The sequence below is a fragment of the Myxocyprinus asiaticus genome, chromosome 26, assembly GCF_019703515.2.
Source record: "Myxocyprinus asiaticus isolate MX2 ecotype Aquarium Trade chromosome 26, UBuf_Myxa_2, whole genome shotgun sequence".
Lineage (NCBI taxonomy): Eukaryota > Metazoa > Chordata > Actinopteri > Cypriniformes > Catostomidae > Myxocyprinus > Myxocyprinus asiaticus.
In genome coordinates, this window is record NC_059369.1 from 265,865 (window position 1) to 291,135 (window position 25,271).

The window sequence follows — 25,271 nt, forward strand, 5'->3', positions numbered from 1 at the left end:
GTAGGTGGCTGGAATGCACCTATCGTTTGTTTGCCAACTGCTATAAAATGCCAAAAGAAGAAGAAGAAACAGATGACAGGGGCAAAACACAAGGCAAAACAACAGTGAATCATGACACTCTATATGTAGTAATCATATATAGCTGTCAAAAAGGTCTTCAGGGACTTCCGGGTTGAAGCATGTAGAGGAAGGACGTGTATAAGAGTTTCCCTATTACTTAAACATTTAAATTATTTTAAAGCTCTTTTTTATTTAATTTAAATTGACTTTCTACTGTTTCGTATACCATTAGCTTGTTTTCTTGTGGAGAAATGCCCAACTCAAGATCGAAAAATGACTCTGATTTGAAGAAAACTACACTAAGTAGTAAAGTGGAGCTAGAAGGGCAACGTGCATATCTGAAAGAAGACATGAAAACACTCTTCCAAACCTTTCTAGCTCCTATTCAATCATCCATTGCTGCCTTCCAGGAAAAAGTGAACATACTGGATGGATGTATTACCTCTGTTGAAGTCACGGCTGGTGAAAACTTCAGAGCTCTGTCTAAAGTAGAGGCCTCTATCTCCGAGTTAAAAGCGGTAAATGATATGCTCATAGACTGCATTGATGACCTGGAAAACCGCTCACGCAGCGCAAACCTCCGCATAATTAATGTGCTGGAGGACAGTGAAAATGGGAGTGGAATGGTGGTTTGTTTCTACTTTGCTGATGGAGGTTATGGGGGAACAAGTGTTTCAGAGGCCACCCAAACTTGAGAGAGCGCATCATACCCTAGCACCAAAATCTAGAGAGGGACAACAAACCAGACCCATCATCGTCTGTTTCCATCGCAATCAAGACAAGGAACGTGCTATGGACTGGTCCAGGAAACATGAGCTGCGGTAGAAGGAGAACATTTTGAGAGTTTATCCTGACTTGAGCACGAGGCTCTCCAAGAAGCGTTCAGCTTTCAAGGGCATTAAAGCTACCCTATATCAGAAAGGAATACAATTCAGGCTTCTATATCCTGCCCACCTGTGGATATCTTATGAAGGGGAGAACATAATCTTCAAATCAGCGTCTGAAGCTGAGGCCTTTTATGCTCAGCGGATAGAAGGAAAAAATGCTACAGATTAGTAAAATGGTTGATTAGCTAGACAATAAAACCACTGGACTATTCTTTTACTGGCTATTGCTGGACTAGCTGGCTGGCTGAATGCTAGACTCTCTGGCTTTGCTTTCTTATCGAGCCAGCTACTGCACTTTAAACATGGTTAATATTAATTATAATGTTAAAATGACGTTCATAGTGTTTTTTGTTATCTGCCTGTATGCCTGTTCCCAAACTGTCGTAAATGTAATCTTTTCAGTCTTGGTAACATACTTGATGTAGCTAAACCAGTTAGCTAGTTATCTTTAGCGCCCAGTTATGTTAGCCTGTTTCATGGTCATGGACACTTCATGGTCTGCATAAACAGCATTTGGACATGTTTAAAGATCCGCGTTGGAGTTGCTGTCGCGCATACATTCACAGACTCTTGTTAAAACCTGATAAACGTGTGGAATTTTCATCCATCGTGACAGTATCATATTCTCTTGGAGGGGGAGGGCATGATTTTCTCTAATGGCCCTAACTGGGATGATGCTGAATTTGTACATAAGCTCATCTCTAAACTAACTGATGCTGGGAGGTGACCTTAATTGTGTGATGAACCCTGTCTTAACCCCAAGGTGAATACTATATAAAAAATGACCTAAGAAAAATTTCTTAATCCTCACAGCATGGCTTTTTCTTTTTTCTCTAATGTACATCATTCGTATTCTAAAATTGATTATTTTTTCATTGATAAAAACCTCCTTGGTTCCATAAAACATGTGGAATATACAATCATTGTGGAATCGGACCATATGCCTGTAACCCTTGATCTTTCATTTGCGCTTAATTACACTAGCCGCCCTTTATGGCATTTTAATACAATATTATTAAGCGATAAGGTATTTTGCAAATTAATATCAACCTCTATAGACAACTGTGGCAGCAGGGGCATGGTCAAGCATCTCTCCAGAGAGAGAGAAAGCGGTAAGGGCGCTTACACCTGAGTTAAATTATGTCTAACACCTGTCTCTAATTTCAGTGAGCACGGGGAGAGCGGCATAAATAGAGCCACACCGCAGGTAGAAGAGAGAGAGAGCCTGGGCATCAGAGACCCGATTGTGACACTGAAGAGTTTATTGCAAAGTTGAGCGTTTTGTTTTATGAAGTAGTTTGTGTATATTTAGACCGACTCATTGAACAACGGGAAAAGTCCTGCGAGTGTGTATCTGCCACAAAGAGGAAAAATAAAAACATTTACCTGAACCAGGAAATCTGCTTCTCGCCTCTTCCTTATACTGAGACGTGTTACAACAACTTTCTAAAATCAAATGTGTCTCCCCTACTTTCCTCTGGGAGACACTTAAAGTAGTTCTCAGGGGGGAAATTATATCATACTCTACTCATCAAAATAAGTATCTAGGCATTAACATCACATGCACATAAACATCTTTTTTGGAAAGAACTACGTTCCACTTCTAAACCAACTTAAATCAGATATCCAAATATGGAGTATTTTACATTTCAAACTAGCTGGCAAGGTAAACTGTGTGAAAATGAACGTTCTACCCAGGTTTTTGTATTTATTCCAATGTTTTCCTATTTGTTTTTACCAAAGTCCTTTTTTAACCAAGTAAACAGTCTGATCTCCAGATTCCTATGGGGTGGGAAAGTTCCTAGGATCCGTAAAGAATGTCTCCAAAGACAAAGAATAGATGGAGGTTTGTGTCTCTAACCTTTTGTATTATTACTGGGCATCTAACATTCCAGAAATTGTGTGCTGGATACAGTCCCCTAATCGGTCTAGTACATCAACATCCCTTCAGGATCTAGTCACTTCAAACTTGCTCACCAGAGCTCCAAAGTACACATCTAATCCTGTCATCTGTTCGACTCTTAAAAGATGGGCACAGCTACGGAGTAAAACTCTTTTAACTCAAAGCCCAGTTTGCAATAATCATAATTTCCTCCCAGCTAAACTAGATTCCATTTGAACATTTTATGACTTTTACACTGATGGTGTCTTCTGTAACTTTGCTGAATTGTGTTCCAAATATAATCTTCAACAGGCAGGTCTGTTTCGTTACTTTCAAACTCGTCAATATGCCCGAACTCACAGTTCAACGTTCCTGCTTTTTCCTGAGAGGTCCCCAGCTGACTCTCTTTTGGAAGTTCCTTTTAACTCAGTTGGTCTTGTATCACGTATCTATTCAGTAATTATGTCAACAAAACAATATCACATTAGACAAAACTAGAACTAAATAGGGAAAAGAATTAGGGAGTGAACTGTCAGATGAAGCTTGGACTGAAGCATTACAAAGGGTCAATGGTAGCACCTCTTGTGCACGACTGAGTCTGATAGAGCATAAGGTCTTGCAACGTTTACATGTATGCAGAGCTAAAATGTCTACATTTTATCCTAATGTTGACAAACGGTGTATAAGATGTCATACGAATTATGCAGACCTGACACACATGTTCTTCTGATCATGTCATAAACTGAAGGGCTACTGGTCCTCTATTTGTAATACATTATCAAGTGTTGAATGCAGTCATAGAACCATGTGCAGAAATTGCAGTATTTGCCATACTAGGTAGTGATGTAAACTTAACTCATAAACAATGTAATATCATCGCATTTACATTCTTGCTAGCGCGCAGACAAATTCATTTACACTGGAAATCAGACAAACCCCACACTGCAGCTCAGTGGCTCCAGGACATGATGCTGTTCTTGCATCAGAGGCTCAGACACATTTTATTCTATTTGGGAACCTGTATTTGCCCACTTTTCCAAAATTCAATTAATTAATGCACCTGGCAACTCCTGCTTGCTCATTCTGTCCATCCATCCATGGGTATATCTGACTATATGTGAACTTGTGCTTATGGTGTCTAGTTAAGATCATGTTGTCCTCAATTTCTGTGTTTTGTGTGCCAGTAAAGCTGTTTTGTATGTGTGTGTGTTTGAAATAATTTATTTATTTTGTATTTTTTCATTTTTTTATAATAGCAATTATAGTCACTGTTGGTGGTATTGACTGTATTGGCATTATTGTCATTATTGTCTCTATATATAATAATTTGAGTAATTCTGTTATTGGTTTTGCCTTACGTAAGCACTGCTTATCCTGTTCATCTAAAAAGAGAGAAGCCTCATTTTGGGGGGCAACAGGAAGTTGTGTAATTCTAAATATTTACTGTGGTAAACCCGGAATGAAATTATAAGTTCAGATAATTATAATTATTCTGTTACAGTTATACATTTATGTAAAAATGTATTTTTACATTTTAAAACAAAGTTTTCACTCCAGAAGATTGAAAAGAACTTCATTGTCCTTTTCGGTTTTCTTTGTTTGAAAAGTTTGTCTGCAGTTTGTCTGCTGCCTGGACAGTCATAAATTAACTACATGAGTCTATGAGGCAGTTTTGTATAAAGACAAGCAGCGTGCTCTGGTGAGCTGTTCTGCACGCAAGTTATGCACTGCATGTTCCATTTATCGTTGTGGTGCGCACATATCATCTTTTGTGTTGCACCAAGAACTACAAGATTGGACCATTTTTCATGGGTCTGCTGTACGATTTTCTGAAACAGCAGTATTGACAGCCACTCTGACCTGCTGCCACTCTGTGTTCTCTCTCTTATTAGTAACATCCATAGAGATACCTGCAAATAGATGGTGTTTTGAGTCTTCTGATTCATGATGTGACGTTCATCACCAAAGCTTGTTTAAAAAAAATGACACATTCAACATTGAAGCACTGTATCGGAGCTTGATTAGTTTTTGTAATGTGATTTCTGAAGCTTCATTCGGCTGAAAACATCGTGACTGCTTCGGTATAAGTTTTTTACTGTCCAACCCACAAGCATATTTTTCCCAATCTATACATTCAATTATTATTTTCATTCATGTATTAATTATTAATTTACTCATATATGCTGTAATTTTACTCGAGAGTCTTGAATTACTGGGTTACTTATAAATACGTAAGTGAAAAAAACATTCAAACAACATACTGCATAGCATTGATAATGTTTGTATTGCTTGAAAACCAAATAACATCGTCAGCCCACAGCGACATACTAGGTGCGCTTAATTTTTTGAACACCAGATGAAGAGTGTACCGTAGCTTCGAGTAACAGCGTCTTGTTGTCAGGTTTGACCACTGTCCCAATAAGTGAGAAACCGTTATGAGCCAAAACCAATTAAATATAGAGAGAGCGCAAGAGAAGGGCAAGGTATTAGGGAGCAGAATAATTTTTTATTTATTTTTTCTCCCCTTTTTCTTCTCAATTTGGAATGCCCAATTCCCAATACACTCTAGGTCCTCGTGGTGGCATAGTGACTTGCCTCAATCCGGGTGGTGAAGTATGATCTCAATTGCCTCCGCGTCTGAGACCGTGTTCTCCACGGCCTCCATGTACAACTCACCACGTGCCCCACCAAGAGCGAACCACATTATAGCGATCACGAGGAGGTTATCCCATGTGACTCTACCCTCCCTAGCAACCGGTTCAATTTGGTTGCTTAGGAGACCTGGCTGGAGTCACTCAGCATGCCCTGGATCCGAAATTCGTGACTCCAGGGGTGGTAGTCAGCGTCTTTACTCGCTGAGCTACCCAGGCCCCAGGAAGCAGAAGAATAATTAAAATAAAATAAAAAATTCACCCACATCTCCCTCTCTTTATTATTTTCAGCTGTTTTATTTTATTTTTTTTTCCTTTGCAAATTAGCGCAAATCAGTGCAAAAATGGGCACGAGCCATTCTTACATGTTTGTTGCCATGTTATCAAGAATACACTGCGGGGGGCCTGGGTAGCTCAGTGAGTATTGACGCTGACTACCACCCCTGGAGTCACGAGTTCAAATCCAGGGTGTGCTAAGTGACTCCAGCCAGGTCTCCTTAGCAACCAAATTGGCCTGGTTGTTAGGGAGGGTAGTCACATGGGGTAACCTCCTCGTGGTCGTGATTAGTGGTTCTTGCTCTCAGTGGGGCACGTGGTAAGCTGTGTGTGGATCGTGGAGAATAGCATGAGCCTCCAGTGCTGAGTCTCCACAGTGTCATGCACAGCAAGCCACATGATAAGATGCACAGATTGACTGTCTCAGAAGCGGAGGCAACTGAGACATGTCCTCCGCCACCCGGATTGAGTTGAGTAACCGCATCACCATGAGGACCTAATAAGTAGTGGGAATTGGGCATTCCAAATTGTTAAATAAAAAAAGAATAAACTGCGCGAGTTTGTGAATGAATTTCATTATTTTCATTTTAAGATGCACTTTAGGTGATATGTTTGAAACAGGATGATGCTAAAGGCAGCTATAACAGCCGTTTTTTGGACTTAAGTGTATGATCGGAAATTTTAAAAAAGTGAATGCATGAACATGCATGATAGGGACACAAATATGAGCAGCATGCACATTAGAAGCTCAGTTACAAGTACTGCACTAAAATAACTCAGAATTCTGCTCTAAACATCATGTTTGCCTATAATTATGAAAAACTGTGTGCCGGTTTTTAGCGCTTTCTTTCTTGTCTTTTATTATCATTCTGTAATACACAGACATAATGATTGATGTATGTCCTCATGAATCAGAATCGGAATCAGCTTTATTGCCAAGTATGCTTACACATACAAGGAATTTGTCTTGGTGACAGGAGCTTCCAGTGTACAACAATTCAAAAACAATACAAAAATAGCAGCAAGACATAGATAATAATAAAAAATAGTTATACACATACGTTCATACACACACAGACACATATGTAGTGCAATCTAATACAAATCTGTTATCTGTTATGTACAGTGCAAATGTTTTTTTTTGTTTGTTTGTTTTTTTCTCAGAGGAATGAAATGGCAGAAGAGGTTGGATGTGTTGGATAAATATAAAAAAAGACTAAACTGTGTATTGCACAGGAAATCAGAGACTCTCCTCAAAATCTGAACACAAATGATCAAAAGAGACGACCAGGTGTAACAGTGATGTTGTGATCGGATCACCCAAAACACATCTTAATACCAGTGTACACATGGCCTCAGTTGGGGATGAATGGTCATGTAGTTGAGACACTACAGTCCTGTATTGTGCGCACTAGCATGACAAAAAACAAGACTGTGAGTTGCAGAGCGCCGATGGCAAGTCGTGTAGTGTACACTTGGTTTAAGCTGGTTTCACTGCAACGCGATGAACAGGAATTTAAACTGTATTAAAAGAGCAAGATCTGGTAGCACATTTTGCTCAAATCTTCTTGTCTGAACAGCTTTGAATCCATTTGAATGTGTCTCTACCAACCTTTCACATCAAGAAGGGTGAATGTTGGCCTATTGCTGCCTACAAAAGTGTTATTTAGTCAAACTGTACTATATGAAAAGTATTCTTTGCATGGTAAGTGTAGTTTCCCATTTAATCACATTATCTGTTTGCCTATATATGCAGTATTTTTAAACATTTATGAGACCTGTTGTTTGAGATTTTCATTTTATTTAAGAGGCCATTTCAGACACCTAAAAGGATTGAGTGGCACAAACTGCAATTACAGTGCCTACACAAAATTTGCAAAACAACATGGCTGCCTTCTCCAAGTGTTAATTAAGTGCAGTCAGTGCAAAGCTTGTTTAAGAAAACATTACTTCCCAATTTGTATTTGAACACAAAACACTTTGGAATGCAGCTTCTAAAAAATGTCAGTGGCTGTTAACTCTTCATCTGCTCTTTTATGGATTAGCAGCTTAATGTCATATTTGTGCAATTTGTGTTTAATGTTGCAGCTTTGCCCTTCTATATTTATGAAGTACAGTACATCTATCCATTTATCAGTCTAGCCTGACTGGTCACCAGAGGTGATCGTTGTGAAACACATCAAACAGCATAGCATGTTTGTCAGTGTCAATGAAAAGTCATCAAAACCCCACCAGCTTACTGTATTACTCCTGTGGGAAGGTCACATTCAATAAAATGGATTGTTCACTTGTTTTCTCTAATAGTTTATATCCAAAGCACTTTCTGTTAGAAGCTCACAAAATAACTAACTGCAGAGGAAACAGCAAAGGTTAAGCTTCTTTCTCAATTTTATATCTACTGTAATTAATCCCTACCTGGAATCAAACCTACAACCTCTGCATTAGCAGTCAAATCTTTCACCATTAGACCACCAACACCCTACTTCCCATTAAAGCTTAAAAATATATTTGTGTGCACTGTTGAATGAATGATGGGCATTTGAGGTGATACTGTGGTGAAAAAGCCATCTGCCGAGGTTTAGTGGGATGGAGATCCACTGATGTGCCTAATATTTCATTTTTCTCTCACAAAGCCCTGAAAACCAGTCAGATAATGCTAGTAACCATCTAGAAATGTCCTAGCAACCATCCAGAAGACACTAGCAACCATTCAGAACATCTTTACAATCTCTAGCAAGGCCTACTGTACAACCTTTAAACTTTAAATAATTCTTGCGAACTACCAACATTTTTAAACTTCATAAGGCCTAAATAACATTCATACCACAAACTAATCTTCAAAGTGTTGTAAACTTTCAGGCAAGGCTTTGTCAAGCCAACATTCAAAGTTTGTCTTGATGACATTTTATTTTCTTATTTGTGTTGCCCTTCTTGTGTTAGTTTAATTGTTGTGTTGGTTGTGTGTCCTGTATATTGACATAAATTGAGCACTGGAGACCCTAACAGCAGAATGTTTTATGTTTTTCAGGGTGTATGATTACCAGCGCATCTCCTCAACTGTGTCTCCTCTGCCTTACGGTTCCAGTCTCGCCAAACAACCTCGCTCCACCTCGTCCTCCGTACATAGCCAGAAACGAAGTCGTGACTGTCCCTCATCCAGGAGCTCCAGACCTCACTTGTCCAGCAAACCCAAGTGTACAAAACCTTCTACACACAAACATCTGAATACACGATTATATCTTTAATCATATCATAGGCTTCCTGTAGCTTAACTGGTGGAGCAGAGAGTCATGTGTTTGATTCCCAAGGAACACACATACTGATGATATGTATACCTTAAATGCACTGTAAGTTTGCCAAATACACAATGTAAATAACTCTACAGTTCTGTGGATGCCTAATGTTTGTGCTGATATATTAGGCCTATCTGTGTGTCTGATTTCTACATGACGATGATGTGAAAGCAGTTACTGTATAACATGATCAAAGATGAGGGAGAGAAGCACTCCAAATGGCTTTTCATTAAATCTCCTTCTGTCACTAAGCAGTATATATGCACACCATTACACCAAATTAACAGAGCACAACCAATCAGAACCTCTTTAGAGGAGTCATTTTTATCATCCTGCCTTACAAATTCAACGCCAGGACAAGATGAATGCTCAAAGACGCTTGAATGTGTTCTGTTTTTAGATCAAGCTCTTTTTCTTGTGTGTGTCTCTATATCACCATTTTCTAAAAATGATTTTTCTGATTTGAGCCCTCTTTAAATTTGTGGGTTGTTAAATGATGTTCCTCTTCTGCTAATGTTCCCTTTAATGGTCTTCAGGGTGATATACGTATATTTAAACAGTCAAGCTATCTAGAGTTCAGGTGCTTTACATTGATTATAGACTTTTTAGATTAGATCTAAAGAAAAGATATCAAAGGAGATATGGTCTGTGTCTGTAAAATTTTGTGTTTCAGTAATCAGTAACCTAATACAAATACCACACAATGAAAGTGTCCGAAACTAGAGATGTGCTGTTATTTCTTTCGGTATACATTAAAAATAGAAATTCTGCTGTGTTTCCCATTTTTACAAAATTAATCGTAAATTGATTTATTTTTTATTTTTATTTATACATATATATATATATATATATATATATATTGAACTGAACTGAAATGGAACACTGTACCTTTTTTATGATTATGTAACACTGTTCCAATTATTCCTTAAAATTGTGTTACATGTTCATAATTTCTGTAAACTGGTGAAATTTAGTTAATAATTTTGAAAAATTGTTCATAAACTCTAAAGATCAATATTTGAAGCTTCCCTTTGTTGTCTCTCTCTCTTTCCCTTTATATGTCTCTCGTGCTGTCTTTCTCTCCGTAGTGAAGATGGAAGAGCTGCAAGTGATAAAGCGAGAGCTGACTGTAATAAAGGTGCAGGTCGATGGGCTGTTGAACAGTCTGGACAGGATGGACAGACAAAGACATGGGTCCACAGGTGAGAGGACAGTAGATATGGTCAAAGACAAGAGTCCACGTGTCAAAGGACTGTAGAGATGGACATTTATTCATTTATCAGATGCTTTTATCCAAAGTGACTTACAAAATGAGAAAGGATACAGCTAAAGCAGTTCATCTTAAGGAGACAGTAACACAAAAAGAGTCTTTAGTCGTTTTTGAAGAAAGAGAGGGAGTCTGCTTAACTGATGGAGTTGGGAAGGTTGTTGCACCATCAAGGTACAGTGAAGCCTAAAGTCCAGGAAATGATTTGGTGCCTCTTTGTTTTGGTACCTTAAGACGCTGCTCATTTGCAGACCGCAGGATTCTGGTGGGAAAGTAGCTCTGCAGAAATGCTTTTAGGTAATCCAGTGACTGTTCAGTAGTTCGTATGTTAATGTAATCTTGTGTTGAAGCAGTAAACGCATTTGGCTTGCTGTCCGTATACTGGAGGGCTCAGAGCTCGAGACTTGACTCGAGTCCTGATTACCCTCCTGGACTTTACTTATTTAGATAATGAATCTAGAGAATACGTGGAGATGAGGTGGAGGTGGGATGTCAGGAGAGTTGTCACAGGAAACAGGTAAGCAGCGGCTTATATACTCCTGCTCATGAGCTGTGATTTGTCAGATTTAAATTAACATGCTCCTCCCGAACCTCTGTTAATTAACTCCATTTCAGTAGTTCATATGTTAATGTAATCTTGTGTTGAAGCAGTAAACGTATTTGGCTTGCTGTCCATACACTGGAGGGCTTGGAGCTCGAGACTCGACTCGAGTCCTGATTACCCCCAAAAAGGCATTAAGATGAAAGAATAGTACCATGACTATGGCAGGAAGTATTAAGGACAGCAAGCCAGCAACAATTCTATTTGGTAAATTGGCTTGGCGGATGCTTCTGAATTGTTCTTCCCCCCAAAATCTGTATAGAGGGAGTGCTTTAAACATTTGTTTGAAGGTGCGTCCTTGTACGATTGCTGGTCAAGAGGGCTACGCTGCGATTCGAACAAGAGACCACCACTCGATGTAGAAGTGGGTGGGCTTGCGGTTTGCAAACAGGGTAGGTGAAAATGTACATTTACATTTATGCATTTGACAGACGCTTTTATCCAAAGCAACTTACAGTGCAATTATTACAGGGACAATCCCCCCGGAGCAACCTGGAGTTAAGTGCCTTGCTCAAGGACACAATGGTGGTGGCTGTGGGGATTGAACCAACAACCTTCTGATTACCAGTTATGTGCTTTAACCCACTACGCCACCATCACTTCATATGCTGCATTCGAAAGGGGGGCTCACACTGCGATTCTAAGAGAGAGACATTTTTAAAGTGCAGGAGCAGCCAGTATGCGGCAGCAACTTCATGCTATAAACTGCTTCGTCGAATGGAGCATAGAAAGAAAGACAGGGTAAAAAAAAAAAAATTATATATATATATATATATATATAACACTTAACGTGGTAGCTGTCAATACTGATAAAAACAAAGTGCTGCTGTGGCAGCTTCTGTTGAATAACAAGACTGTTTGGATGGAAGATCTGTTCTGGTGGAGTCGAATGCTTTGCAGGGAAGTTGCATCCTATGATCCATCTGCCTGGGTCTGTTCATGGGGAAATGGGTGGGGCCAAATGCCGGAAAGATTCTCATGTAAGGAGAGAATGAAGCAGGTAAGCAGCGGCTTATATACTCCTGCTCGTGGGCTATGATTTGTCAGATTTAAATTAACATGCTCCTCCCGAACCTCTGTTAATTAACTCCATTTCTGTATGCCAGCATCAGAGCCTTGAACTTGATACGTGTAGCAAATGGCATCCAGTGGAGAGAGACAAGGTGGGGTGTAACATGCACTCTTTTGGTTTCATTGGAGACCAGCCGTGCTGCTGCATTCTGTATCATTTGCTGAGATCTGATTGTTCATGCAGGAAGGCTGGCCAAAAGAGCATTACAGTAATCCAGTTCAGATATGACAAGAGACTGAACAAGGAGTTGTGTGGCATGTTCAGAGAGGAAGAGTCTTATCATCCTAATGTTGTAAAGTGCAAATCCTCATGATTGGGGTGTTTTAGAGATGTAATCAGAAAAAAAGAGTCCACAGGTGACAATTGGTCAAAGACAAGAGTTTACGGGTCAGAGAACTGTAGAGATGGAAAGACAAGAGTCCACAGATCAGAGAATAGGACACATGGAAAAAGACAATATTCTAAAGGTCAGAGGGCAGTAGACATGGACAGACAAAGACAAGAGTCCACAGGTTAGACAATAGTGGACACAGATGTTCACAGATGAGAGAACAATAGAGAAGGAGCGACAAAGATAAGAGTCCTCGGGTAAGAGAACAATAGAAATTGTAAAAGACAAAAGTCCATGGGTTAAAGAACTGTAGAGATGAACAGACAAAGAAAGAGTCCACAGGTGAGAGAACAGTAGATATGGTCAAAGACAAAAGTCCATGAGTCAAAGAACTGTAGAAATGGAAAGACAAGAGTCCACGGGCCAGAGAAAAGAAGTCATGGTTAAAGACAAGAGTTTACAGATCAGAATATAATACACATAGTCAAAGACAAGAATCTACAGGTCAGAGGCCAGTAGACATGGACAGACAATAGTAGGCATGGTCAAAGACAAGAGTCCACAGGTCAGAGAACAGTAGATTTGGTTAAAGAGTCCACAGGTGAGAGAACAGTAGACATGGTCAAAGAAACGAGTCCACGGGTCAGAGAACTGCAGAGATGGACAGACAAAGACAAGTGTGCACAGGTCAGAGAACATTAGACATGGATAAAGACAAGGTCAGAGAATCAGAATCAGAATGAGCTTTATTGTCAAGTATGCTTACACATACAAGGAATTTGTCTTGGTGATAGGATTTCCCTATGTGTCACTCACTCGACGTTGTGTCGATGTAGTGATACTAGGGGTCACACTTGGGAGCCGAGAAATCTCTGTTCTTTGATAAAAGGCCAATGAAAATTGGCAAGTGGTATTTGCATGCCACTCCCCCGGACATACGGGTATAAAAGGAGCTGGTATACAACCACTCATTCAGATTTTCTCTTCAGAGCCGAATGGTCATGCTCATTGAGCTGAATATTACTGTTCATTCACCTCTGCTGGATCTGATGGCTCATTTCAGCGGCTTCTCCCTCCTCTGAACTGGTGCACTGCAGAGAACACCCCTGGGCGCTTCGGCAGAAAAACTAGAAAGTATATTTTCTGAAAGAGCCTTTTTCCCCTCTAAAAGTGTATATATTTTTCTAAAAGAGCGCACACACGGAACGTCTTTTTAAAGACGCATCTTTTCAAAGATGCCTTTCCGATTGTGTGTTATTCCTGGTTGCAGTCGTTATCTCTCAACTTCGGATGGTCATGATCGCTGTCTTTCATGTCTGGGCGCGACCCACACGGAGGCATCATTTGTGAATGGGTCATGTTCTCGGGCAACGTTGCGGTCGCGGCTTGCTTTCATTAGCGGCTAGCACTGGTGGCGATTTGGGGACCCCAATGGGATCGTCTCTGCCGGGTATCCCCCCGTGGACCTCCCATTCCCCAGCACGCTCGTTTGCCCCAATCGGGCTTCTGGATGAGTTCGCCTGCTCGTCTCACGGCGAGTCTGGCTTCTTGTTTGGAGCCCGCGAAGATCATGAGCTCTCGAGCACAGCATCGGAGAGCGGGCTTGTCCAGTCAGATGCAGAAGCCTCAGCTGGGCTTCCCCCTTCGGGGACGGTCGCCCAGTCACAGGCCGATGCCGAAGTGATGGACATGCTTTCCCAGGCGGCCGTGAGCGTCGGGTTAGAGTGGAACCCTCTGCTCTCCCCTGAACCCTCGCGGATTGATGATTGGTTTCTGGGCTCGCAGTGCCCCTCAAAGCAGCCGTGCCCCACTCCAGTGCCATTCTTCCCGGAAGTGCATGAGGAGCTGACGAAGTTGTGGGAGGCACCTTTCACTGCCTGGCCCCGACTCCGCAGTTCCCCCACTCTCACTACCCTCGATGGTGGGGCGGCCAAGGGCTATACAGCGATTCCCCCAGTGGATAAAGCGCTCGAGGTGCACCTATGCCCGCAGAGCGCTGCCACCTGGCGTGGACGCCCTAAGCTCCCGTCCAAGCCCTGTAGGCTCACATCGTCCCTGACGGCTAAAGCCTACAATGCTGCTGGACAAGCCGCCTCTGCTCTACATGCCATGGCTCTCCTGCAGGTCCACCAAGCCAAGGTGCTGAAAGAACTGCATGAGGGTAGTTCCACCCCAGATTTGATGCAGGAACTGCGCTCAGCGACCAACCTCACCCTCCGGATGACGAAGGTCACGGCGCGGTCTCTCGGGCGGACAATGGCCACACTAGTGGTCCAGGAGCGCCACTTTTGGCTCAACCTGGTTGAGATGGACAAGGCCGACAAGACACGGATCCTTGCTGCCCCCATTTCCCAGGCGGACCTATTCGGCGACACCGGCGAGGACTTTGCCCAGCAGTTCTCGACATTGAAGCAGCAGACAGAGGCAATCTGGCACATCCTGCCCCGGCGCAGCTCAAGATCCCGCACCCTGTCTGCTCGTCACCAAGGGCGTCCCCCTGCGGTGACTGCACCGGCTCCGGTGTGGAAGCCGACGCCAAAGAACCCACGGAGGTCCTCAAAGCGCTCCTGAGATGGGCAACCCAGGGACGAGGGAACCCACTCACTTGGAGCTGGTAGGAAGACCACTCCATCCCCCGGTGGAGGGCTGGGTGGAAAATCTTTTGTTGCCTTTTTGTTTGATTTTGCCGCACGCCCAAGTGGCTGCGGTACCCAACAGTTCAGCAAAAGAGCGGCTTCCTTCCTCCCTGGGTCACATACCCGGTGCGTATAGTCATCACCACGACTACCGTCCACGGGCTTTTTCTTGCAGGATTGAGGATTGAGGCTCCAGAGGTGCCCTTTCTGCCCCTGAGTGCCCAGCTATGGTACACAGCCGCCCCCGATGTGGCAGTCTCCACGGTTTATGAGGACAGGCCTCTTCCTCCCCTGTCCCAGGCTGTTCCGGGGATGGTCACAAGGAGCCAAGTAAGTGCTTCAATGTCCCTAGACTCAGCACGGCCACGATGTGCTGTGGCACCTCATGCTCCGCCCTGCCGTGAGGCCCCACCTGCCGTTGTCCCCTTGGTCCCTCTTGCGCGGAATTTGTACACGTGGCTCGCGCTTTCCAATCCGTCACGGAGGCTGATCCGGACCATCCAACTCAGCTACGCGTTTCAGTTCACCAGGCACCCACCCAGGTTCAGCAGTATTCACTTCACCTTGGTCAAGGGCGAAAACGCCGCCACTCTGCGCGCGGAGATCGCTACCCTCCTACGGAAGGATGCAATAGAACCTGTCCCTCCAGCCGAGATGAAGAAAGGGTTTTACAGACCCTACTTCATCGTACCAAAAAAAGGCGGTGGGTTGCGTCCAATCTTGGACCTGCGAGTACTGAACCGGGCTTTACACAGACTCCCGTTCAAGATGCTGATGCAAAGACGGATTCTGGCGAGCGTTCGGCTTCAAGATTGGTTCGCGGTGGTAGACCTGAAGGATGCGTACTTCCACGTCTCGATCCTTCCTCGACACAGACCCTTCCTGCGGTACGCGTTCGAGGGTCAGGCGTATCAGTACAAAGTCCTCCCTTTCGGCCTGTCCCTATCTCCTCACGTCTTTACGAAGATCGCAGAGGCTGCCCTTGCCCCGCTAAGGGAAGTGGGCATTCGCATTCTCAACTATCTCGATGACTGGCTAATCCTAGCTCACTCTCGAGACATGTTGTGCGCACACAGGGACTTGGTGCTCTCACACCTCAGCCGACTAGGGCTTCGGGTCAACTGGGAAAAGAGCAAGCTCCTCCCGGTTCAGAGCATCTCTTTTCTCGGTTTGATCCAGGGCAAGCACGTGTTAGTTCGGACAGACAGCACGGCAGCGGTAGCATATGTCAACCTCTCTGCACTCTCATTGTATGTCACAACTCGCCTGCTGTCTCCTCCTCCGGAGTCAGCAGCACTTCAAGTCGCTGCGAGCCACTCACATCCCGGGTAACCTCAACACTACAGCGGACACGCTGTCATGGCAGGTTTCCCTCAGGGGAGAGTGGAGACTCCACCCTCAGGTGGTCCAGCTGATTTGGAGTCGATTCAGACGGGCACAGGTGGACCTGTTCGCCTCCCAAGAATCCTCCCACTGCCCACTCTGGTATGCCCTCACCGAGGCTCCCCTCAGCATAGATACGCTGGCACACAGCTGGCCCCCTGGCCTATGCAAATATGCGTTTCCCCCAGTGAGCCTGCTTGCACAGACCCTGTGCAAGGTCAGGGAGGACGAGGAGCAGGTCGTCTTGGTAGCACCCTACTGGCCCACCCAGACGTGGTTCTCGGACCTCCCGCTCCTCGCGAAAGCTCCCCCCTGGTGAATTCCCCTGAGGAAGGACCTTCTTTCTCAGGGACGGGGCACCCTCTGGCACCCACGCCCAGACCTCTGGAATCTTCATGCCTGGCTCCTGGACGGGACGCAGAAGACCTAAGCGGTCTACCACCCGCAGTGGTAGACACGATCACTCAGGCTAGGGCCCCCTCTACGTGGTGCCTGTATGCCTTTAAGTGGCGTCTGTTCGCTAAGTGGTGTTCTTCCCGACGCGAAGACCCCCAGAGATGTGCAGTCAGATCAGTGCTTTCCTTCTTGCAGGAGAGGCTGGAAGGGAGGCTGTCCCCTTCCACCTTGAAAGTGTACGTTGCTGCCATAGCAGCACACCACGACGCAGTCGACGGTAAGTCCTTAGGGAAGCACGACTTGATCATCAGGTTCGTAAGAGGTGCCAGGAGGCTGAATCCCTCCAGACCACGCCTCGTTCCCTCATGGGATCTCTCCGTAGTTCTTCAGGGTCTACAGAGAGCCCCCTTTGAGTCTTTGCAGTCAGCCGAGCTTAAGGCACTCTCCTTGAAGACTGCCCTCCTGACTGCGCTCACTTCCATCAAGAGGGTAGGTGACCTGCAAGCATTCTCTGTCAGCGAAACGTGCCTGGAGTTCGGTCCGGGTTACTCTCACGTGATCCTGACACCCCAACCGGGCTATGTGCCCAAGGTTCCCACCACCCCTTTTAGGGACCAGGTGGTGAACCTGCAAGCACTGCCCCAGGAGGAGGCAGACCCAGCTCTGTCGTTGCTGTGTCCAGTGTGCACTTTACGCATCTATTTGGATCGCACGCAGAGCTTTAGAATCTTTGAGCAGCTCTTTGTCTGCTTTGGTGCACAGCGGAAAGGAAGCGCTGTCTCCAAGCAGAGGATCACCCACTGGCTCATTGATGCCATAACTATGGCATATCTCGTCTAGAACATGCCGCCCCCGGTAGGGTTACGAGCCCATTCTACCAGAGGTGTAGCGGCTTCCTGGGCCCTGGCCAGAGGTGCCTCTCTAAAAGACATTTGCAGAGCAGCGTGCCGGGCAACACCCAACACCTTTGCAAAGTTCTACAACCTCCGGGTGGAACCGGTTTTGTCCCAAGTAGTGGCACGCAACACAAGCGGATAAGCCCGGGATAGCCGGCCGGGTGTATCGCTTGCACATAGCGCCTTCCACCTCCCTTGGAGCTGAAGACGTGTGCCATTAATTCCCAGTAGTGTTCACAAAATTTGTTCCCTGGTTGACTTCCTCCGAGCCCTGTGGCAGTCGAGTTTTCGGAGAGACTCGCTGCCAGCCCAGTACACGCGCTAACTAAGAGCCCTGTTCTGGGGTAGGTGCTCCGCATGTGGCGGTTCCCTGTAAGGCTAACCCCATGTGATATATATCTTCCGCTAGTTCGTTTCCCTGCTGGCAAACTGCGTCTTCCTTGGGCAGAACCCCTCTGCCCCAGTCTCCATGTTTGTAGTAACTCCTCCCCCATTGGGCAGGATCTACCTTGAAGGCTCTCCATATGGTTGGAAAGACCATGTGACATATTCTTCCACTTAAATATCCCCCCTCTCTTTGGGCGAGGTGTGGTCTCCGCGGTGTCTTCCCCTTGGGAGGGACACCCCCCGACTAGACCTGGCGGCCCAGTCAGATAATTCCCCTTCTTTTTTACGGAGTGGAAAAAGTGAAGGGGAAAAGAGGCCACGACTGGGTTAAGCCTGTCTCTATCTTTGGGTAGTCGACTTGTCCCCAAAAAGGGCCATTCGACACTCATAACTATGTTGGGGGAGGTTACGTGTCGACCTGGTGTGCTGGCTATGAGGCACACAGCAGTCTGCCCACCACACACCGCCAGTTCACGTAACACAGTTCAGCCAGTTGTGCCGTTTCGTATAGGGACCCCTAGTGTCACTACATCGACACAACGTCGAGTGAGTGACAGATAGGGAACGTCATGGTTACTTGTGTAACCTCCGTTCCCTGATGGAGGGAATGAGATGTTGTGTCCCTCCTGCCACAACGCTGAACTACCTGCTGAAATGGCCGGACCTTATATCGGCTCCTCAGCATAAATCCTGAATGAGTGGTTGCATACCAGCTCCTTTTATACCCGTATGTTCGGGGGAGTGGCATGCAAATACCACTCACCAATTTTCATTGGCCTTTTATCAAAGACCAGAGGTGTCTCGGGCTCCCAAGAGTGACCCCTAGTGTCACTATATCGACACAACGTCTCATTCCCTCCATCAGGGAACGGAGGTTACATAAGTAACCATGACGTTTCCAGTACACAACATTACAAAATAGCAACAAGACTTATAAAAAATAAATAAATATTGAAAAGAAAAAAGTATATATAGAATACACAATAGACTATATATATATATATATATATATATGGACAGACAAAGACATAGCATAACTGTATACTATATACAGTTATGCTCAAAAGCTTGCATACCCTGGCAGAAATTGTGAAATTTTGGCCTTGATTTTGAAAATATGACTGATCATGCAAAAAAACTGTCTTTCATTTAAGGTTAGTGATCGTATGAAGCCATTTATTATCACATAGTTGTTTGGCTCCTTTTTAAATCATAATGGTAACAGGAATCACCCAAATGGCCCTAATCAAAAGTTTACATACCCTTGAATATTTGGCCTTGTTACAGACACACAAGGTGACACACACAGGTTTAAATGGCAATTAAAGGTTAATTTCCCATACCTGTGGCTTTTTAATTTGCAATTCGTGTCTGTGTATATATAGTCAATGAGTTTGTTAGCTCTCACGTGGATGCACTGAGCAGGCTAGATACTGAGCCATGGGGAGCAGAAAAGAACTGTCAAAAGACCTGCGAAACAAGTTAATGGAACTTTATAAAGATGGAAAAGGATAATAAAAGATATCCAAAGCCTTGAAAATGCCAGTCAGTACTGTTCAATCACTTATTTAGAAGTGGAAAATTCAGGGATCTCTTAATACCAAGCCAAGGTCAGGTAGACCAAGAAAGATTTCAGCCACAACTGCCAGAAGAATTGTTCGGGATACAAAGAAAAACCCACAGGTAAACTCAGGAGAAATACAGGCTGCTCTGGAAAAAGACGGTGTGGTTGTTTCAAGGAGGTTGGATGTGTTGGATAATATAAAAATACTAAGCTGTGTATTGCACATTAATTATTGCTCAATGGGGCAGTTTTAACTGTTCATGAGATGGATAGCCTGGGGGAAAAAACTGTTCCTGTGCCTGACGGTTCTGGTGCTCAGAGCTCTGAAGCATCGGCCAGAAGGCAACAGTTCAAAAAGGTAGTGGGCAGGGTAAGTGGGGCCCAGAGTGATTTTTCCAGCCTTTTTCCTCACTCTGGAAGTGTATAGTTCTTGAAGGTAAAAAATAAATGTTGTCTGCCCTGTGGACTCTTGTCTTTGTCTGTGCATGTCTACTGTTCTCACACATGTGAACTCTTTAACAGTGTCTGCTGTTATTGTTGTTGCACTCTACTCTCTGTCTTGGATAGTATTTTTCTGATGCAATTAAAACTTGTAATGCAGCAATTTTAATACCACTGTCTTAAGATGAATCGCTTATGTTGTATTCTTCCTCGTTTTGTAAGTCGTTTGTATAAAAGCATCTGCCAAACGAATAAATGCAAATGTAAATGTAGTAGTCATGGATAAAGACAAGAGAGTCCACAGGTCAGAGGACAGTAGACATGAACATACAGAGACAAGCGTTCACAGGTCAACAGTAGACATTGACAGAAAGTGCAGTGAGACACCAGTTTCACGTTTAACAAACTCACTTATGCAATGGAAAAACCTGGTTCATTTCATCAATGTGGATAAAATACCCAGTAGGATAAAATGGCTCATGTGTTAGTTATGACGCTGTATAACAATGTTTCCCAACTTTATTCAGGTAGAATTAATGAGAGATCAGGCGATGATCGCCTTTTGAAATAAATAAATAAATAAAGGCAACATCTGAGGTTTTGCAGATAAATATGAATGGAGGGTTACATGGAGACATTAAAAAAAACTGAATTGCCATGCTCTCTGTAAAGTAAGAAACAGATTTTATTATTGTCTCTTCAATACAACACACAGCAACAAGTGAATGATCTACTTACTCTTTTACTTTAAATGCTGATTTAAAAAAATTATCTGACATTGGCATATTATTCTACTGTACATCCTGTGGTTGAGTAATAATTTATAAGCCCATCTTACTAAATTCTGGTCTTATTATCTTTCTATTTATTTACATTGCGGTAAATGAGAGCGGAAAAACAGCCGCTTGCTTACTTCCGTGTTGCTTACTTAACCCAGTTGTTTGTCCTCAGACTAATGTTTGTATGAATTTGCAGGTGTTGCAACTTCACCTTTATCTCAGGATGGGAGTTTAGGAGGCTTGTTGTCACATCCTTCAGTCAGCAGTCCAGAAGCTTCTCCCCGAAGCCTCAGTCCCCACTGCAGGCCCCGGAGAGACAGTCCTGAGCTGGGAGAGGCCAGCGATGATGACACACTCTCCACACACTGTAAGACGCCCTCATTAACTCATCAAACATATAGATGTGCAAGAGCAGTCGGCCACATTCATGTGTAGAGTAACATTTCTAAAAGCATAAATGAAGTGCTTGCACTTTTAGTACTGTTTTTTCACCTAAAGGTGGCCAAAAACATTGCAAACCTGCAACCAGCAATATGCAAGCAAAGAAATGGTCTGAACAGCAAAACAGATTGATCACATTGAATCTAAAGTGTAAATTACTTGTGTTTGTGGTAAAAATATTTTCCAGAAATAGTCAGATATAATTGTTCCATTTTCCATTTTGTTGCACTCACACTTTTGACATGACTTTCTCACTAAAAATAGTTTTGCAAGTGTGAGGGGGAAGGCATGTCTACCTGCTTCTTTTGACCAATCAAAAAAAATAAAAAATAAAATAATTGAACAGTTAACTCACACCTGATTGGTTAAATAATGTGACAGGCAGATTCTTCATATGGCTTAGCGTCGTTCCTCTGGTAGAGTGATATCTCTCCTCTCTTAAATATAAAATGTAAATATTAATAATACACTTTTATTGGGTGTGTAAAGATGAGTTGACACCATTTATTGATAAGCATCCATCCATTGTTTGCAATGTTTTTGGCCATATTTAGGCGATAAAACAGTGCCAAAAGTGTAAGTGCAAAAAAAGTCAGAAGGGTACTTTTATGTTAATATGAAGTTACTTATTCACAACACATGAATTTCACAAATCTTTTTTCTTACACTTGCAACTTTATTTACACCTTTGCAAATCTTTTTGTACATTTGCAATTTGTTTTACGCTTGCAATTTGATTTTACTTTCACAAATCTTACTCTGCACATGCAAATTAATTCTGGGATTCTTCTTTGTTTTTTGCACCATCTGCATCGTATTATATAAACTATTTATGTCAAGCAATGTTGATATATCTGAAGACAGCTGATTCACAAGAATTCGGTAGTGTATATGGGCTGCATGCAATGCATTCCCCGCTCTGTTACTGTTATTGTCGGCTGCGCTACTTGACCGCGATATACGTGTTTTTTTTTTTGTGTTTTTTTTTTTTTTTTTTACTAATCGGCCTCTCTGGAACTGTTGGCTCTCGCACTGCTCGCCCGAGGCTCACCTTTTTGAAATATGCTTTGATTCTCTCCCATTGTTCTTTGTTTTGTAATGTATTTTTGTTTCTCTGTTTAATGCTTTATTTTTTAATTTCTGACAGCATCCTTATGTTTATTTTGTATATTGCCTTTCCAAAACTCATTATTATTATTATTATTATTACTATTGATCATACTGATCTACTGAAACATATACTATATAATAGGCTAGTATTAAAAGTGATCAGTGTATCTTTGATATCATCTGCTGTTGGAATCCCCAAACAGCAAAGGCAGGAACACTCCCACCCATGCCCACTTGTGCTTTGCGCTGATACGAAAATTGTGCTTAGAATTAGCGCTCGGGTTGTTGTACATAGCCTACTCAAAAATATAGACTTTCATATCAACAGCAATACTTATACTGCATAGTATAAGTATGCAAATTAGCACACAGCTAGTTGTTTGTAGATGATGAGCAGCAATCAGTGCACAATTAGCATCACACTGCATTCAGCATAATTCTGAAAGTGACTGTGTGTCAAATCACTCTGACAGCTTATAAATGCTTCTTTAATGTTGCTAATATAAAGCTACAGCTGTATACTGTAGACAAGTGCAAAACTACTGCTACTCACACATTCCAATTCTCCAAGCAAATTGAGCAAAGCAATAAATATCTACAAACACTCTCTTTCATTGGGGGCTTAAAAACATTTTCTCTGTCCCTCTGTTGTTCACTCTGAAGAAAACAAACAAAAGTCCAGCGAGTAGAACACACATTAATCATGCTGTCATTATTGCAACACATTACAGGTTTATTCAGCAACAGATCTGCTCATGTGGCACAAAAATCACACCGACGTGAGCGATTTTACTCAGTGCTTTACTCAGTGCTTTACTCAGTGCTTTTTAGCTGGAAACTGAAGGTAGCACACAAGCACACACAGTACTCAAGCGCTCAAGAGAAAGAAAAGGTACAAGTTAAGGAACAATGGTGCGACATTGACATCTCACTTGCTTTGTGCTCTTACTGTATATAAATAGAAAACTGTAATTCCCCAGAAAGCACTTTACAATTATGTGTAATTATCCTGGAGTGTGTCCACTACCCATACCCCCTCCACTTCTCTGGCACACAATAGCAAGACCCCAGTTACCCTGCCGATGTGACGGGGTCACTGCTGACTATACATTTTGCCCACCTGCAGTGCGAGACATCACAACAAACTGCCAACAAAAATGATGCCACTCTACCACCAACCTGCAAACTGACAGCATCAGCGTACACGCTCTACTGTACTGTTCGCTCATGCCACTAACAAACACAAGTACATGCCCAACCATGTCATGTCACAAAACAGTGTTCGCTTTTACATTATACTCCATAATGTGACATTTGTCTGAGGGAAACAGGATATTCAACGAGAAAGATGTAGGTTGGGACTTTGTTTTATTCAGTGGAAATTAATTTCAGGGTGTAAAGTTGTCTATATGATAGGTGGTTCAAGGGGAGGGGTTGAAAAATAAGACGGTTTGATGACTTCAGCCAAACGGAAAGTCATTTCAGAAAACAAGTTATTATTTTGATGAAAGATTATGAAAACATTATTTTATGTTATTTTTTATAATGTGCACCGATGAATGTGTATTAAGAAAGTAAATAGGGTCAATTTTGACTTCATGTTTGCTTTAAGTAATATAAAAGGCAAGAAGCTCCATCTGTTTTAGTCACTGGTTGAATTGGTTACGTTTGATCAATTTAAAATTTTAACCACCTAAGGTATGCATTTAATTTTGACCAATTCATTGGCCCAGAATCAAGTATTCTGCTTATACCACAGATTTCACATGTACAGATTCACTAGTTTCTCTCTAGTAATTTTTCAGGTTTTCATCCGTTACGCTCTTCTGTGTAGAACTTGTTTCTGACACCACTGATTTAGCATCTTGTTTTAGAACAGCCCATTCCAGTGTTACTAGATTTGTTCATTTGGATAAACTGATAAAATGTGTTCCACCAAAAGAAAAACTTCAGGTTTGTTTAGCGCATTCTTAGTCCTGTTATTTTCACTCATTTTATATTTCAAATTCATTTGTCTTGTCCTCAACATGTTTTATAAAATATAAGTCTATATGATCTGATCTGTATCCATTAATACAGTGCTTTCAGTCTTCTGTTTATAAAATAATGACTCAAAGTCAGAGGAAGTTCAGTTTACACAGTGTTTTCCTCTAAATGAGCACACTTTTAGTTTAATATTTTTTTGGTATTGTGTCTTCTCATACATATGTTTTATCTTTACAACAGATGAATCGGCTCAGTTCTGACATGGAGGATGAGGCACCACTGCTCAGGTACTTAGTGTTTATCCATCAGATCAACTGAATGTTTTTCATTTAAATAAAGTATAAATAGTATTAACCTTTTTTAGGCAACATTTTAGACAACATTTAAGAGTCTGATGTAATCTGTCAAGAAAGAGAAAACAAAGATAATATAACCTAAATATTTGTTCTGATAGGTGCATTCTGAGCAGTTTTTGTTTGAATAGCACCTTCTTTAGGCATATAATGGTTATTGCAGTCTGAATGGAAGTGTGTTGCATCCTCAGGAAATGGTGTCATTAACTACATTCCCTGTCAAAAGCTACACTTAATGCTGCGCTTGATTAAGCGCTTGTGGGAACGTCTTTAGAAGTGACCAGCTGTGAATATGTGTGCAACACGTCAATGAAATTGACTAGAACCTTTATAGCCTCTGTTGATGACATCATCAGAATGCGCCAGTACCAGGGGCTATAAATAGATGTGCCACAGGTGCATCATCAGGTCTTTTGTCTTCAGACCACTCTGTATTGTGTTTGTGCTTCTACAGCTTCTCAGCTCTATTTTTCTTCTGATAGGAGTTAGATTTGTCATTCTAGTGTGGAAAAGACAAAAGAAAGAAAAAATGAGCAATCAACAAATCAAACGGTGTGTGTTTCCATGCTTACGTCCTAT

General features: G+C 42.5%; 1 protein-coding gene across 1 annotated transcript in view; it reads left to right on the top strand.

The window, feature by feature from the left end:
* Positions 1-24,599, top strand: part of LOC127416693 (RNA-binding Raly-like protein) — a 102,630-nt gene extending 78,031 nt beyond the window's left edge. Inside the window, exons 4-7 of the mRNA XM_051656203.1 lie at positions 8,785-8,951; positions 10,138-10,251; positions 20,999-21,169; positions 24,580-24,599. Coding sequence (XP_051512163.1) covers positions 8,785-8,951; positions 10,138-10,251; positions 20,999-21,169; positions 24,580-24,599 — 472 coding nt within the window. The remainder of the gene's footprint in view (positions 1-8,784; positions 8,952-10,137; positions 10,252-20,998; positions 21,170-24,579) is intronic.
* Positions 24,600-25,271: the final 672 nt, after the last annotated feature.